The sequence below is a fragment of the Telopea speciosissima genome, chromosome 7 (assembly GCF_018873765.1).
Source record: "Telopea speciosissima isolate NSW1024214 ecotype Mountain lineage chromosome 7, Tspe_v1, whole genome shotgun sequence".
Classification (NCBI taxonomy): domain Eukaryota; kingdom Viridiplantae; phylum Streptophyta; class Magnoliopsida; order Proteales; family Proteaceae; genus Telopea; species Telopea speciosissima.
Window position 1 is genome coordinate 16510007 of NC_057922.1, and position 16271 is coordinate 16526277.

General features: G+C 38.4%; 2 protein-coding genes across 3 annotated transcripts; both read left to right on the forward strand.

The window, feature by feature from the left end:
* The first annotated feature begins 1000 nt into the window (after nt 1-1000).
* Nucleotides 1001-11458, forward strand: LOC122669915 (haloacid dehalogenase-like hydrolase domain-containing protein At2g33255). Its single transcript, XM_043866826.1, has 5 exons — nt 1001-1390; nt 2945-2987; nt 7930-7990; nt 9885-10019; nt 11201-11458. Exons 1-5 carry the CDS (start codon nt 1048-1050, stop codon nt 11399-11401), a joined length of 783 nt encoding a protein of 260 aa, XP_043722761.1. The 5' UTR covers nt 1001-1047; the 3' UTR covers nt 11402-11458.
* A 2240-nt stretch (nt 11459-13698) lies between these two features.
* Nucleotides 13699-16150, forward strand: LOC122666968 (probable folate-biopterin transporter 8, chloroplastic). 2 transcript variants are annotated; one of them, XM_043863106.1, is made up of 2 exons: nt 13699-14135; nt 14870-16150. In XM_043863106.1, the coding sequence occupies exons 1-2, from the start codon at nt 13754-13756 to the stop codon at nt 16021-16023; spliced, it is 1536 nt and encodes a 511-aa protein (XP_043719041.1). In that variant the 5' UTR covers nt 13699-13753; the 3' UTR covers nt 16024-16150. The 2 variants fall into 2 exon arrangements, with proteins under 2 accessions (XP_043719041.1, XP_043719042.1); XM_043863107.1 differs by having other exon boundaries at nt 14085-14135; nt 14881-16150.
* The last annotated feature ends 121 nt before the right edge of the window (nt 16151-16271 follow it).

The window sequence follows — 16271 nt, forward strand, 5'->3', positions numbered from 1 at the left end:
CCTATTGATTTTGGTTTTTAAACGTTTGCCACTCAATCACTCCTCTTCAACCTCTATGGCTGAACCGAATCATCAGCATCCTCACCATCACTCTCTGCTCCACCCTCATCACCATCTCCCTCAAGATCCTCACAATCAAACCCTAACCTTAAATTCTGATTTGTTCGCCTGTAATGGGGGCAATCTGTCGACCAGATGTTGAGTGAGATGGGGTAATCTGTTGGACTATCTCAACAATTTCAACCCTCGCCAAGATCTCGAATTTCTCATCAAGCAGTCTCCTTTGCCACGCTGGGATGGTTGCAACTCATCTTCCCCAATAATAGATGAAAATGAAGGATAATTTGGGTATTTAAAAATATGAAGGTAGAAGAAGATGTAGACGTTTAAAAGCAGGGTAGTTTCAAAAAAGAAGTTTAAAGTAGAATAATTTTAGTAAATATAGACTAAATGTAGGATAGTGATAGTAATTGCCCTAACAAGCAAAGTTACCTAACCTTCACAGACCATGAAAACTATAATCATAAAGAAGGTTTTAAAAATCGGATCGTTGAATTGGCTGTAATCGATGCCGATTTCAACTGATCCGACACGCCGATTTACACTCAAAATCCAAAAAATCTTCATGTTTTTTAATCTGTTCATTGATTCTAGGGTTCTTGAAGGCCGATTTTCCGGATCGAAATCGTCGTAACTCTCCGATTCCGCAGATTAAAACCTTGTTCATAAAATACAAAATAGACATGGCAAGGTACATTGGACCTGATTCATTCATGTTCTCTATCTGTTTTGTCTATTTTATTTTCCTTCGCTTGCCGTTGATTCATGCTTGCTTGCTGTCGCTATTTGCAGGTAAGATCCAAAGATGAAAAACAACAAATCGACAACTCCCCCCACACTCGAACACACCCAAAAAAAAAAGAAAAGAAAAGAAAAAGAGTGATGAATAATGGAAAAGACAATGATCGATCAAGATTCGAGAAGGACCTGAGACCAACACTAGCGGACAGCACAGTCTTATCCTTTGGGCTGTAGTCATAATCTTACATGCCGCTGATGCTATCAAGTTCCTTCCGCTTCTTGCGTTCTCGGCCTCGATCGTCCATGGCGCACCTTAGCACCTGCAATACCAGCGTCAGACAGAAGGCGAGGTTGAAAGGTGTGGTGTTCGACATGGACGGAACCCTGACCGTTCCTGTGATTGATTTCGCAGCAATGAATAAAGCCGTGTTGGGCGAACAAGAGTATGCTTCCTTGATATCCCAGAATCCTTCTGGCATCGATATCTTACACCACATTGAGAAATGGAGCCCCGACAAGCAACAGAGAGCTAATGAGATCATCCTCGATTTCGAACGTCAAGGACTTGAGCGTCTCCAGATTATGCCCGGTTCGTTTTTTACACATTTGATCTTACATTATTCTTATTACTCCAATTTTTACTGATGAAGGATTTGAATTTATTAATTGCTACTAGTTGTTCGTCAGATGTTCAAATTGGAATTTTGTATGCATTTCCTATGTTAATGGTGAAATTGGATTCTGGGTTCTTAGCTCGTCTTGTATTATACTTTGGGATGAGTGTTTTTTTTTTTTTCCTTTCCCATTTACATGATGCTTGAAATCTTGTATTATTGGAGTTACTTGTGAGATTTAGTCAGGGACGGATCAATACTCAGAATGTGTGTTTTTGGAGGTGTAGTCATTCTTAAATAGATTCTTTGGATCAAACTTCAGCTTAAAAAAGTCTTTTAGAATCATATCCTCATATCATACTCGGTCTCATATATATTGAAAACGAGGAAGAGGGAGATTGCATGATTTATCTTTTCATGAGCAGCGAATTTGCCTTATTGGATTGCTGAGTAGGTAGTCTTCAGGTTGTGGCCCATGTTTTGGATCTTATAATAGAATTCCAGTTACTGACAATGTAGTGGGGATATGGGAATCCTTTTCAGAAGCCATGCACTATTTCATTCATTGGATCTCCCTTATTCTACACAGAATTCTTCCTTGGATTGACTCATAAGTTTCCCTATCTATTAAGTTAGTCCATGCTCTCACTCTTCTGAAAATGATATTTAAAAATTCAAAAGGATTTTATGATATGTACATATAGAACACGGTTGACATGATACATACAAAAGGGAAATCACTACCTCAAATAAAACACATATATAAAATCTGTCAAACTTAACAAAGATAAAGAATATATGTAACACGTGGAGCACAATGTCAAGTTACTATCTCAAGTTAAAAGCATATGCATGATAGTTGACCAACTAGTCAATGCCACCTGGCAAGTAGCTAAGTATGCTTATGAAAATACTTTTTTTTTTGGTTGGAGGGGGGTGTGTGGTGGGTGCCACACCCACTAGTTGTTGACTAGTCTGCATTTTAACTGCACTGTGATTAAAAATGAAAGGCTTTCATTTGCATTTGGTTCAAACTTTGACGGGCTGAAAATTAGACTTTAATCTCAGTAAATTTGGTTTATTATCTCTTCCATGAATGCAGAGAACTGTCTTTTTGTATGGATGTACTTTGCCCTTATGTTTATATAGATATATTTTTTTGGATGAATATATTCGTATAGATTATGTCCATAGTTATCAAGGCAGGAAGGCGACCATGGCGTTTTAGAGGGTCAAAAATCAAGGCGACACCGCCATGGCAGCAAGGCGCCTGCCTAGGCGTCCAAGGCGACCAAGGTCCTTGGACGCCATGGCGACGCCTTGATAACTATGATTATGTCTTTTTTTTTTTTTTTGGATGAATTATGTCTATTCATTGTTATGGGGGTGTTGATTCATATTATAGTCGTAGAAGTAGGGATGTAAAGCTTTTGTCTCCTGCTGCATGAACTTAGTATAATTTTGTTAAATTCTGGTCCATTGAATTAATTTACTGTTATTAAATTTCATATATGGTAACTCTGCTGCAGGTGCAGCAGAACTATGTGGTTTTCTTGATTCAAAGAAAATCGGGTAAGGGATTCATCTTCTGTCATATATATATATATATATATATGTGTATATGTATATATTCCAGTTGTGCTTTCTAATTCAAGCAATTACTTTTGGGTATTGAAAACATATAAACCATGCCTCCCTGATGCCTCTTTCTGTAGGACTGCTTGTTATGGTTTTCAGTTCCTTCAGTTTTCCTGATAAGTGATGAATGAAATCAAACAAAAGTAGCTTAGTTTGGTTTGGTTTGTAATGAGCTTGAACTGAGGCAACTTTAGCCTAGATGTGCTACTTTATTAGTACTTTATGTTTATATATTACCAACTCCTACCTATGGGTTTCAGCATGGACACTACTGTGGAATGCAATTTCTCTACTCTGCTGTTTTTGTATTGGCTGTAGTGGCATGGTTTTCCTTTTCTTTCTTTCTATTTCTCTGTTCCACCCTTCACTTACAGTGTGCCCCATTATTGGCTATAATGTTTGGCCATTCCAGCTTGGTTTCTGTATGTTCTTAGACACTTTGTCTTTTCCATGATTATTCTTTTGAATCTATATTGATTTGATGCTGAACAAATCCAAATGGACTTGAACTTGCAGAAGTAGACCTTCTAAATTGATCCAAAATTTCAGAGGTTTAGGTTATGGGACACCAAAGGATATAAGGATTCTAAACCCTAGGGTTTTGGATTAGGTTTGTTAGGATTCCTAACAAGAGAGAACTAAATGAATTGAACAATTATTAAGTAGGAAGTGAATGAATTAAACGGTTGTTGAGTAGGAATTACGGAGATTCTTTGTGCAGTTTTATGAATGGGGTTACGCTGATATTATAGGGATCAGCCGGGGTTTATGGGATGGAAACTTGGTTAATCAAATAACAGGAATCAGTTGGTTTACTTATAGAAATAATAAGCAAAACTCCTAATTGGGCCACTACTGGAACTCATTGAATCATCAAACCATGATGGTCTTCTTTGGCCTATGATTGCATGTTTGACCTGCTATGCTGACTTGCATCCAACCTATAATACATATGAGAACCAATGAAAATATTCCTTTTCAACTGAAACCACTAAAGCTTTTCTATTGCTTCAGTCAAGTACAATCAAAGCCCACTGAAATATTTTGATTTCAATCCTTGTAGAGACCAAAATATTTGGTTGTGATGTAGTTCTAGATTGGTTGGAGACCAACTAGAAGCCAATAACCAGGATTTCTATGAATTGGGTAAATCGGCTCAAAATTGGTGAAAATTGTGAAATTAAGGTTAGGGTTTGATGTGTGGGTTATGTCAAGTTGAGGTAGGGGAGTAATGTAGAAGGGGTTCAACTAAGAACCACTCTACAGTAGGATCATTAAAGCCCCGTTTGTTTAGAGGGGAAGGTAGGGTGAGATTGTCGGGAATATGGGACCCACATATTGGTGGAGTTTTGTTGGGGTGGAAATGTTGAGTTAAAGTTGAAATAACGTTACTTTTCCCATGAATAGTAACCAAAGTCCCACCAATTTGGTGGGACTTTGGATAGCAAAGGGGTGGGATTTTTAGTGTCACATCAGCAGACAAAGCAATTAATGATGTCCCCTGAGCTTTTGTAAGTTCACCACCCCAAATTAACCAAACAAGATTGGGATGGGATTTTGAAGTGCCACATCAGCATTTTCCCACCCCAATTCTCCCACCCCACCTAAGTCCTCTAAACAAACAGGGCCTAATAGTTGCAGCAGATCATCAATAATGGAAGCAAATCAGAATTAGAAGGTAAACACCAAAATAGAAGGTACAAATGCTCGGTAATCCAGCCAGCAGTTTGGTGTCAAACTAGGATCGAATGGAGCAGGGGCTGGGTAGGTCTTGTGTTCCAAATCTCAGCCTGTTGTGATGGCTAGTTGCTGAGATATGAACTGAAGTCCAAATTAAAAGGTTAAAGCAGATCTCCCAAACCAGTGAGTGTTAGGACACCAAACCAGGGGTCGAGTGTAGCCCTTGGTTGTATGATTCAGCCCTCCAAATCTCTTCTGGTTCCAGTGCCTGATGGTGGAGTTATGCAAGTCTGAAACTTGTAGCAATCTCAGGGAAGCAGCAGGTTAAGGGAATCGAGTGGGGTAAGGAGATTTGGCTCTCACCAGCCAAGCTCCCTGCCCTTCATCCGCACAACAGGATAATCAAAACTTGCACAAAGCAATCTAAGCAACTTTATTAATTCATAAATCGTGGTGAGGCTTCTACAGCCTTTACATAATATAGGGGCTATGCTTGCACCTCAAGTTACAAGAAAATAGAAACTACTAAATTGAAAATTAGAAACTAAGCTTGGAAATAGAAACTACGAAAATAGTAACTAGGATTGACTCAAAAATAGAAACTAGATATAATCTTCAAGTCTTCTAGGAGTTTTCTAAATATTCCAGCCGATGCTTGCTCCTTGTAGACCTCACATTTAAGTGATCAAATATTGCTTCCGATTCTCTTTAGTGGTGGTCCCCACCTCTCAATATGGCTCCATCGATTCTAGCACGTATCCTTTAAATACTTGGGCCCAAAGAGACAATTATACCCCTCACTTAAAGACTTGAATCACTAATAAATAAAAGACTATTCTGCCCCCACGATCTTCTAGTAATATTCTCACCAAGCCAAAATAAGGGATGTGACACTGTTCACGCGAACAGTGTTTTGGCCTCTTCCCCTTCATGTTTTGATCTATATCAGGGAGTCTATTAGTGAAGGTTACTTTAAGTTTTGATAGGTCTAAGGGTGTAAACTTTGTTTGGCAGCAACTTAGGTTTAGGGTTTTGGGTTTTTGAAAAGAGAATAGTGAGGGAATCTAGGGCTTAGGATGGGAGTTTAGGGCAGGGGCTTGGATCAAGTTTCCCTAAGGGTGAGAGGGAAATTCGATCCAAGTTTGGATTGATTCTGATGGTTAATTTGGTCTATGGGAGTTTTAGGGTTTTTTGGGAATGATTTGAGATGGGGATGTTAGGGTTTTTAGTGGTTGCAAGGGGCAGCAAAGGAGATCGATTTCTCCTCATGGGCAGAGCGTTATGTGCTCCAATTTTGGGGTTTCGTAGATGGCTGGTTGGGTCTGAACAGGATTTTGAGGTTGGAAAAGTGAAAATTAAAGGGGGATTGTTAGGGTTGGGATGTGAGAGGATTAGAAGAAGAATTATGGGGATGGGGAATTCTTCTGTTATTGCAGAGAAATCTTGGCAGCTGTTTGTTGGAAGTTGAAAACTTGAATAAAAATTGAATCTTGGACTAGAACTTGAAAGAGATTTTCAAAGAACCACCCAGGCTTCACACCGCAAGGTGTCGATTGGATCAAACACCAATTCCACCAGCCTTGATCAGACACAAGACAATTCTCCAAAGGAGGAATCAAAGTTGCAGAGCAGCTTGAGCAGAAAATTATAAAAAAAATTGTGAGGTAATGAGCTCCCCACGATTTTCCAAAGGGCCTTTTTCCTATTCAGCCTAGGAGTAGGAATCCTAGGCTGTGTCTAAAATATAACACTCCCTCTCTAAAATTTGTGGAGAGGGGTGGAGTCCTAATTACAACTTAAAATTAATTGATGCTATCCTAAAGAAAATTCTAAAATCACTTAAATTGATCCACTGGTTCAACCAGCTTTGGAGCGGTTCAATTTAAATCATAAAATAAAAACTAAGTATGGGAGTCTACTATACATAGGCATCCCTACTAAACTACTCTAACACTTGGACGACCACTTGTTCTTCTTCTTGCGGATGTAGGACTTCAATTCTGCATCAGGTTGTTTTGATAAAAGTTTGTTGATATTTCACATCTTATGATGTTCATTAAGAAAATTTGCATTTAATATAAGGAGCATTTTTTATGACTGTTTGGGGTGACACTAGCAACCATTCCCTTAAGAAAGTGTTACCTGATTTATATAGATTTACCATGTATAAAGAAGCCCTGGTTGATTTTTATCACACTTAAGTAGTGAGTAATTCAGTGACTCAACTGTGTGGGCTCCTTGATAAGATTGCTAAGTAGATTATTGGCTTTAGGAGCTTCTTTTGTCTTGTGCTTCTCTCTCTCTCTCTCTCTCTCTCTTGAAATTGTTGGATTAAGCTTCTTTTGAGAGCCATTGACGAGTTTCAATAGGGTGGTTTTGCAGTTGTTGACATTTTCCGTGTTGTTGATTTAACCTTAGCCTCCATTTGGTTGCAAGTAAAAGGAAGGGAAGGGAAATTGGTTGAACAACGAAAAGGGAAACTTTTGTAAGCATGATTGTGTAACCTACTTAAACCCATACAGTATTTGGTAATCTTACTTTTTATATGTAATCTTTATGTTCTTTTTTAAACTCTTTAGGGATTGGGTTGCAAAGTAAGAAAAATTTAATAACTAGATTTGGAATGATTTGGATTTAGTTACAACATGTTGGTAACGATTACAAAAGTTCCTTTTTTTTTTTTTTTGAGTTTTGATTTGATTTGATTTCATTCCCTTTATTTCCCTTGCAACCAGATGGAGCCTTAGGGAGTGAGCTTGGACCTTTGGAAAAGGTTTTTTGTGTTAGACTGTCTTGAGATAATTGAAAAGTTGATAGTGGTTCAGCATATGTAAAAGTGAAATCATCATATGCACGCTTACAATAGTGATATTTTAACATATCTAGCAGTTTGCTATCTGTGTATGTCACGTAGCAGAAGGGAAGCAGCTTATGCTTTTATTTTTAACTTCTGAACCAAGTGCATTCAAATTCTCTATATTTATTTGTTACCATTCCTACGTTTGAGGTTTTAACTTCATTTGAATTAATTACCATATGGTGTTTTACCTTTTACAGTTGTATTTTTGTAAATGAGGCTTCAAATTTGGACAGTGACTCAGCATTTGGATGATTTTGATTCCACTGCACATAAAATTTTAGAACTCCAAGTGGTGCTTTTTTTGCAAAACTGTGACCTAGCTAATTACTCTTGCAGAAGGGGCTTAATAACTCGCAATGTCAAGGCTGCAGTTGATATGTTTCACTTACGCTTTGGGGTAAGTCCCTGGTATGGTGAAAATTGAGCTTTACATGAAGTAACTTACATGTGCTTACTTTTTATTGATGTTATTTGTTGACAATAATCCCTTTTGTAATATTATATGGTTTGAATAGCTGAGATTTGTTTTATATTCTGTTGTGGCATCCATTCTTCAAATAAATATGATATATTATTCTTTAAAAAAGGGAAGATCTCCCTTTGACGCTCTGGTCAAGATGCCTTATCTTGATAGCCTCTCGCCCTCTCCTATGGAGGGCTCTTCTTGGCAAACTGACCATTGGATGGGTTGTATGTGTCTAAGTTGGAGGTCTATGGACCTCTGTACCGTGGGATTGTGTTGTCTAAGTAGTTTGAATATTTATTTTCTTTGTTTCCTATTGTAACCAGACTTAGGCTTCTTCTTATGTTTAGACTTTAGGGTTCTAATTTGATTATGTAATCTTCAGATTTAATATAAATAGAATGTTGGCGGTAGATCAGATTATCCAATCTATCGCACAGCCCAGTCTCTACCATATCTCGGTTTCTCTCATCCTCCTCTCCTTTCTCCTTCTTTGGTTCTGGTTGCTCAAGTTCAAGAACAATTACAGCATGCACTGTAGATTGACCACATATCAAATGTGGGGTCTCATCTCAACTATATGGTTCACCATGTATTGAGCTTTTACTCTTTGTATTTTTCAACAGCTAAGTAGCAAAAGAGAATGAAGAAGTCAACGCTCATCAGTTTTTTTGGCCCTTAAATGGTTGTATGCATGTCTGGCTTGGAGCAAAACTTGTATTTGTCAAACTGATATGTGCATGTAGTCAGAATTGTTACATCATCCCTCCACATGGCAGAGACATGGTTCAAAATTTTGACCGAAATGTTGAAATTTCGGCAACCTATTTCAGTCTCGACATTGGTCAAAACAATATGGCATGCAAATTGAAGGGTTTTCGATGTTTCGGTTTTTTCACCAGAATGGACCATATTTCGGTGCCATTTCGGTTTCAATCAAGGTCAAAATCCCAGTCGAAACCGAAATCTTGATCCTTGTGCAGAACTAGGTGGTCTGCTTTGAAAACCTCTCCAAGCAGGCTGGTCTAGATAAACTTTTGCCATATGTTTTTCCTTTCGTTTTTAATTATGAAATTTTCCTGCAGTGCAATATTATGCTTCATTATTTGGCCACTGAAAATCCATGTGTTAAACATATTGAAATACTAACCAGTTTCAATTTGAATGTGTTGAAGTTCTAGGATATGTTTCTTTTTTGAGTTTGAGCTCTTTCATCTATATCTGGCTGTTTCCTTTCCTAACTTGTGTGTGTGCATCTGAACTCTGCCTGCTTCCATATTATTTGTATTTGATTCCTTAAGCATGTAATCCTGTTAATGCTTTTGTATTTACTGCTACTTTGAGCTCTATATAGCATCACTGTGCTAATAAAGCACATGGCTTTTCTTTATAGTTATAAAGATTTTGAATCACCTTCTCATGGATCAAGGGCTTTCGAAGCCAAACTTTAGATGGAAGAACTCTTAACAGTTAACACTCCTTGCCCTAATTGGAAAAATGGAAGGACACGGGCGGGATATTACTGAATGGAGCTTTGGGCTGAAGACACTTTCTCGGGTGCCCATCCATAGAGGTGAAAAATAGACCCCTTCCATTGGTTTGAGATCAAATCCTTGAGGGATTTCTGGGAGAATGATCTTTGCTTCGCGGGAACAACAAAAACCACCATCTCGCTCTTTCCTTTCTTTGGTGCTGCCTTTTTCTTTCCAAGGGATGGGCTAGAATCTTGACACACTCTTTGCGCTGATCCTGCTCCTTAACCATTGACTGTTTCCCCATGAAGAGTGGGAGTTTCTCATTTTTGTTAGTATGATTTTTATTGCTGCAGATGGCATTTTCTCCAGCACTCAGCAGGGAGTTCCGCCCTTACAAACCTGACCCAGCTCCATTGTTGCATATATGTGCAACTTGGGATGTTCATCCTAGTGAAGTAATAATGATTGGAGATAGCCTTAAAGATGATGTGAGTAGTTTTTTTTTTTTTTTTTTTTGAATTGTTTCTTCTGTGTTTATGCTATATGCAATTATTCCAAATTACTGTCTCAAGAGATGCTTCATTCTAGATCAGAAATCCTTTACCTCCACAGAGGTTCCCTCAGAAAAATAGTAATTGCTTGCATTTACACAATCTTTTTGTTGTACTATGCCACAATGACTTGCCATTCCATAGATATACAATATGGCTATGCGCTACCTATTGAGTATGAAATGGTTAAAATAATTGCTAAGCCATCCACAATACAAGAAATACTGTTAAATGAGAATATGCCATAGGCTGTGTCTGGTTTCCTGAAGGTAGGCAAATATAAAAGTTCTTTCTGCCAGAGTTACATCCCAAACTTTTGGTGGGCTACAAAACTACTTTCCAAAAGAAGAATTCATTTTATCATTTTGTATTACTATACAATCAATTTGGAGAAGAAATCATTCTCTCAAATAAATTTGAGAGCTGTTACTCTGATACTATTTTCCAGAATAACCAAACAACCCACAACATTGATGTTCTTTAACATTACTGTACTTTTCTCAATTTCTAGGCAACCACAAGTGGCCTTCACATAACCAATCCACTTCCATAGTTCCTCCATAAGTCCCAACTTAACTTCCCCAAGGCATCATTCACAGACATAAAAGATTAGCAGAACCATGGCACGCATTAGTGACACATCCTCAAATCAAACGGGCACCAACTTTTTTATGCTATTGAATATTATCAAAATTTAACCCAGAGAGAGAGAGAGAGTACTTTCTTTCTAACACTTATGTCAGAAGCAGTTTCACTCTTTTTTTTTTTTTTTTGGGGGGGGGGGGGGATGAAGTGTGGTTATTTAAACTGCTACATTTCCAGAGCAAAAGAAACTAAATTATGTAATGGTTGAACTTCCGTCACTACATAGATGTGGAGGTATTGACCTATAAATGAATGTATTTATTGAATTGGTAGAATCCTGTTATTGGAGGTAAAGTAGGAGAATGTGTTTTTGATCTATTGAAATATGAATCTTCCCTTTCTCAATTGCTTTGTAGATGTGCCATGTAATATCTATAATTTTAGCTCAGATATACTAGTTGAAGTCCTGTGACTAGGAAAGAGCAGCACTCAACTAATACTGTGGTTAATCTTCTTATTACCTTCTCTTATAGGTAGTTTGTGGAAAACGAGCTGGATCCCATACATGCTTGCTTGACGAAACAGGGAAGTTTGACTCTCCTGAATTTGATTCTGTTGATTTAAAACCGGACTTTAAGGTTTCTTCACTTACTGAAGTTTTTTCACTGCTGGAAGCAAATTTCGATTTGATTCCCATAATCCCAAGCTCTTTTGAGGACAGAAAAGGTAACTAGTGATCTGCGTTTTTGGTAGTCAAGGGGATTCACATATTATCATAGTTTGGTTGAAGCTCCTTGGTCTCCAGGAGATCTCATTGCAGCATTCAATGGAAATTGCAAGCAACCTTCCAAAAGGTGGTGTACCTTAGCTTTTAAATGGGTCATTGTCTTCCTGAGTAGCCCTTGCATCTTCTTCTTCTTCTTGTTTGCTGCCATCACTTTTATCCTATTTTCTCTTATTAACTGGAAAAAAAATCTTGATTGTTATTTATCAAATAACTATATAGTGTATTTTCTTGTCCTTCATTGCACTTTATTTTTCCTCATACATCAATGGTGGTTATTTATACAAACAAACTTTAATCCTAAGAGATTTTGTTACATGTCAAAACCTCCAAGGAAAACCCAAAACCTAATTTCACTATTCAAATTAATCGCAAAGGATTATGAATATGACACACACACACACACACACACAACTAGTCGTGAAGGATTATGAATATGGCACACACTCAAACCATCTTCCTGCAGTGATGGATCAGACATTCTAGGAAGGGATCATACATGTGAATGAAACCTACCTTTCGTAACAAAAAAAATTTGTTATACATGAATTTTGTAGGCTGCGTTTGGTATGATTTCTTGGAATGCGTTATCAACCTAGAATGCATACCAAATGCAGCATTAGTGTCTTCTTTTTTCTTTATTATATTTGGCTTTGCAATGCCATCCTCTCGAACTACTTTACCAAAAGAAGATTATGCAATCCTTTCGCACTGCATTGTTGGTAATATGGGCCTTTTGGTATTCTTGAGTTCAAAATCCACGCAAGTGGGTGGAATGCTTCGATTCATTTGGTGAATAATAAAAGTTTAAAGTACAAAAAACAAAGCAAGCAGTGCGGATATGATGACAATTAGAGAACAAAGATGAAAATTTTATGGGTAATTATTGGTGTCACAACTGTTTGTGACATTTTTGGAAGCCATAAGACAAAATATGAGGATGCATATGCATGTCAATACAAAGCGGTTTTTGATTGAATTAGACTCTAAAATTTCATGTGTAGCTAATCTAGATCATGTTCTCTCTATCCAACCATCAGAATGAATATCATCTATCAACGTGGCAGAATAGATGTCTTGTGAGAAGAAGATTTTAATTGAGTAAGGGGCCCTTATGGACAAGAGTGAATCTTTTGAAGCCAGGTAGGCTGGGATCAAAGTAGAAAGCCATTATTATGTCCAGTTGCCCATATTGTATCTGTAATTCTGTGTTGAGGCTATTGGCAGTGCACTGACTGGAAAGACTAGTGAGTTTATATTAAATCAATTTGATGGCCTCTGGCTGGCAGAATTCCTTGATTAAACAAAGGAAATTGCACCAGCGATTGCTACATTTGCTATATCTTCCATATCGATTCCTCACACTATCACAGATCATCACTACATAGCCAACAGGCCACCTTAACTTGGACATGAGGGAGTCTGACTCACCTCCTCGTACAGCCGTACGAGGACGATCGATCCCACATCCACCCACCTGGAATCCAGAGGACTCACAAAGGGTAATGGATTTCAGGTGGATGGGCAGTGGGTCCCAAGGACCACCCTCGCTGTGGGTCCTCTAGATTCTAAGGACCATCCTCGTTCAAGGACGTGAGCCAGCACTCGGCATGAGGAAGCTCATAGCTGTTCACTTGCACATCAATTTAACTTTAAAAAATTTTCCGTCATGAATGATCATTCCCTTGTTTTATTTATCAATTCTAATCTTACATTCTTACCTGCAAATGATTTGTTAGAGAAGAACCCAAACCTAAATATTAAGGTCACACGTAACGCCATTATTGACTAATTCTCCCTCTGATTGGATTTACTCGTGGCGTTGGTGTGCCCTTGTTCGAGTGGAACCCATAGCCCACTAGTGGGTTCTTCCACCCTTAATTTATTGACACGTGTACGGTTGGCAATCTGTAAACCCCCCCCTTCTATCATAAAAGTCCAATAAAGGAAGTCTCTCCTGGCTTCTTAAGAATACCCGCCCCCACACTCTGCCAGAATTCTTTGTTTTATAAACCCCATAAATGAATTTCTCCAATTCATCCTCGACGGTGGGGGAACTGGGGTTGGTTACTCTCGACTCTAACTCACACACTCTCTCTATAAGCTGTATACAGCTGCAAAATCTATAATCTTCATTTTTCTTCCTTGCATACATTTATCCAAAACCATGATTTATACAGCTCTTCCAAATAGAAGCACATTAATCACCGTGAGCCCAAGAGTAGGAATCCAAAGACCTCCAGCAAATGCATCTCTTCTTCACTACAATCACATCTTCAGCCTTGACAACCAGAACAGAAGAATGTCATCTTCCTCAAAAAACAGCAAGAACTCCATTAAACCAAGAACCCAACTTGTGAAATCCATCATTATAACCCCTGACCAAGTCCCACCAAAGAACAGAAATACCGAGAGGAATGACAGAAGAACAGAGTTTCTCCAAGTTGGTCGTCAACAGATGTCGGTTCTATGTGGGTTTGGGTATTGGGTCCAAGGTTTCAGGTGCTTTCCATGGTTGGCGCTCAACTTCCACATGGCTCACACCCTAAACTTGCAACCTTCAGTATTGCAGATTGTGCAGAACTCCGCTAACCTACCCATGGTAGCCAAACCTCTTTTTGGGGTAATTTCTGATGCTGTATACATCGGCGGTGCTCATAGAATACCCTATATCTCCATTGGAGGTTCGTTGCTTCTCCTTTGTATTTTTCTCGTATTCTTTTTTTTTTCTTCTGCTAGTCTTTCTTGTTTTTTCTTCATCTTTGTATCTTTGCACTTGCTCATTGAACTAGTTCAAAATCAGATTTTTCAGTGTTCTGTAATGGGATTCCAAATATAAGCTGTTAGCTTTCTCATATAAACAGACTGGATTTGTTTGTTTTTAAATCTTCCTTTTAATTAAAGAGTTTATTAATTGGAAGTTTGTAAATCCTTATTCACAGACTAGCTTAAATATCCTTTAGAGATTGTTTCCTTGCTTCTCTCTGTTCTGGGGTTTCATTTTATTTCTCCCCAGATGATAATGTGGACTGTGGAGTAGTATTATTGTAGTTTTAACATTAACAATACTTGCGGCCTATAAAATCTTTAGTATTTTTGGTTCCCTCGTTTCCCTTTGTGAAGTCCATTTCTTTCCATATTCTTCTTTCGGTAGGAAAAATAATGGCAATAACTTAATTAGAGTACACAAAATATGATTGGCTTCTACAACATGATACCATGATAGATGGAGACACACACAAACCAATATTCATACTTTCAGTACTTGAGCTTAATTTTAAACTAGAACTAAACTCAATGCTTAACTAAATGCTGATAACTATGACGTAGCTAATCATTGTTTTGTGTAATAAGGATGTAAATGAATTTTGCAACTTAAAGGTTCCGTTAAGTTACTGACATGGATCATACTGTGCAGTCATTTTGCAGATTCTGTCATGGGGTGCCATTGCATTGGTTCCAGTTGGGGGTGAAGTTCTTCCTTTGCTAATGGCATGCATTCTGATGAGCAACATTGGTGCATCCATCACAGAAGTGGCAAAAGATGCTCTTGTTGCAGAGTACAGCCAAAAACACAGATTAGGTGGTCTCCAATCTTATGCTTTCATGGCTCTAGCTGCAGGTGGATTATTAGGAAACCTGTTGGGTGGGTTTTTCTTATTGAAAACACAACAAACCAGGGCCATGTTTCTCTTATTTGCTCTCATACTATCTGTTCAACTTGCAATTTCCTCAATTGCAAGGGAGGATTCCCTCAGTTTGCCACAACCATCAGAGCACCATCTCATTAGGAATTCTGTCTCAGAAAACCTAAGCAAACAATTCTCCAATCTTCTTACTGCAATCACTGAAGAGAGTATCTCCCGTCCTCTCATCTGGATTGTAGCTTCCATTGCTGTGGTTCCAATGTTGTCAGGTACCATCTTCTGCTACCAAACACAATGCCTAAAGCTTGATTCTTCAATCATCGGGATGTCTAAAGTGATTGGTCAGTTGATACTTATATCCGCAACTGTACTGTATGATCGGTATTGGAAAACAGTTCCCATGAGGAAATTGATAGGCACAGTGCAGATAGTATATGCAGGCTCCCTTCTCCTGGACTTGGTGCTAGTAAAGCAGATCAATCTTAAGCTGGGAATTCCAAATGAAGCATATGTCCTATGCATGTCAGGTTTAGCAGAAACCATTGCTCAATTTAAGCTTCTTCCTTTCTCAGTGTTGTTTGCGAGTTTATGCCCACCAGGATGTGAAGGATCGCTCACATCATTTTTAGCTTCGGTTCTTTGTTTATCATCCATTATCAGTGGGTTTATGGGTGTTGGGTTGGCATCTCGCATAGGAATTTCATATGGTGATTACACTAGCTTGCCTGTGGGCATTCTGCTACAATTTCTTGCCGCTTTGGTACCGTTGGGTTTGATATCTTTCGTACCCATGTCACAATCAGTAGATAAGGAAAGGAGAAGAGGCGTGAGTAAAAGAAGTAGGAGAAATAGAAGAGTGGGAAGACTGCCATTTGATTCTGTTTATGCATACCGGCGCAAAAGAGAATATGAGACAGAGAAGTGAAGCAAGCTGGTGGGCTGAAGGAGTGAAAAGCTAGTGGAGGAATCATGTCATTCTAGTGCCTACTCTGAATCAAAATGAACTGGAGATTTTTTCTCTTTGTTTCAGATTCAGAGAATTGCACTACAAAACCTGCGAGGTCAGAGTTTATTGTGAGCAAGATCACTGAAGATACAACCAACTCTTTGACTATTTCAGTTCAGACTCTACTGAAATTGCCTGGGCAAGGCAGAGGGGATTGGCTTTACTGG

What these genes read in the sequence shown, in the direction of transcription:
- LOC122669915 (XM_043866826.1), top strand. Translation starts at nt 1,048, where the DNA reads ATGCCGCTGATGCTATCAAGTTCCTTCCGCTTCTTGCGTTCTCGGCCT. An exon ending in CTTGATTCAAAGAAAATCGG is followed by an intron (nt 2,988 to 7,929) that starts GTAAGGGATTCA and finishes TTACTCTTGCAG; the next exon opens with AAGGGGCTTAATAACTCGCA. An exon ending in TGTTTCACTTACGCTTTGGG is followed by an intron (nt 7,991 to 9,884) that starts GTAAGTCCCTGG and finishes TTATTGCTGCAG; the next exon opens with ATGGCATTTTCTCCAGCACT.
- LOC122666968 (XM_043863106.1), top strand. Translation starts at nt 13,754, where the DNA reads ATGTCATCTTCCTCAAAAAACAGCAAGAACTCCATTAAACCAAGAACC. An exon ending in ACCCTATATCTCCATTGGAG is followed by an intron (nt 14,136 to 14,869) that starts GTTCGTTGCTTC and finishes CATACTGTGCAG; the next exon opens with TCATTTTGCAGATTCTGTCA.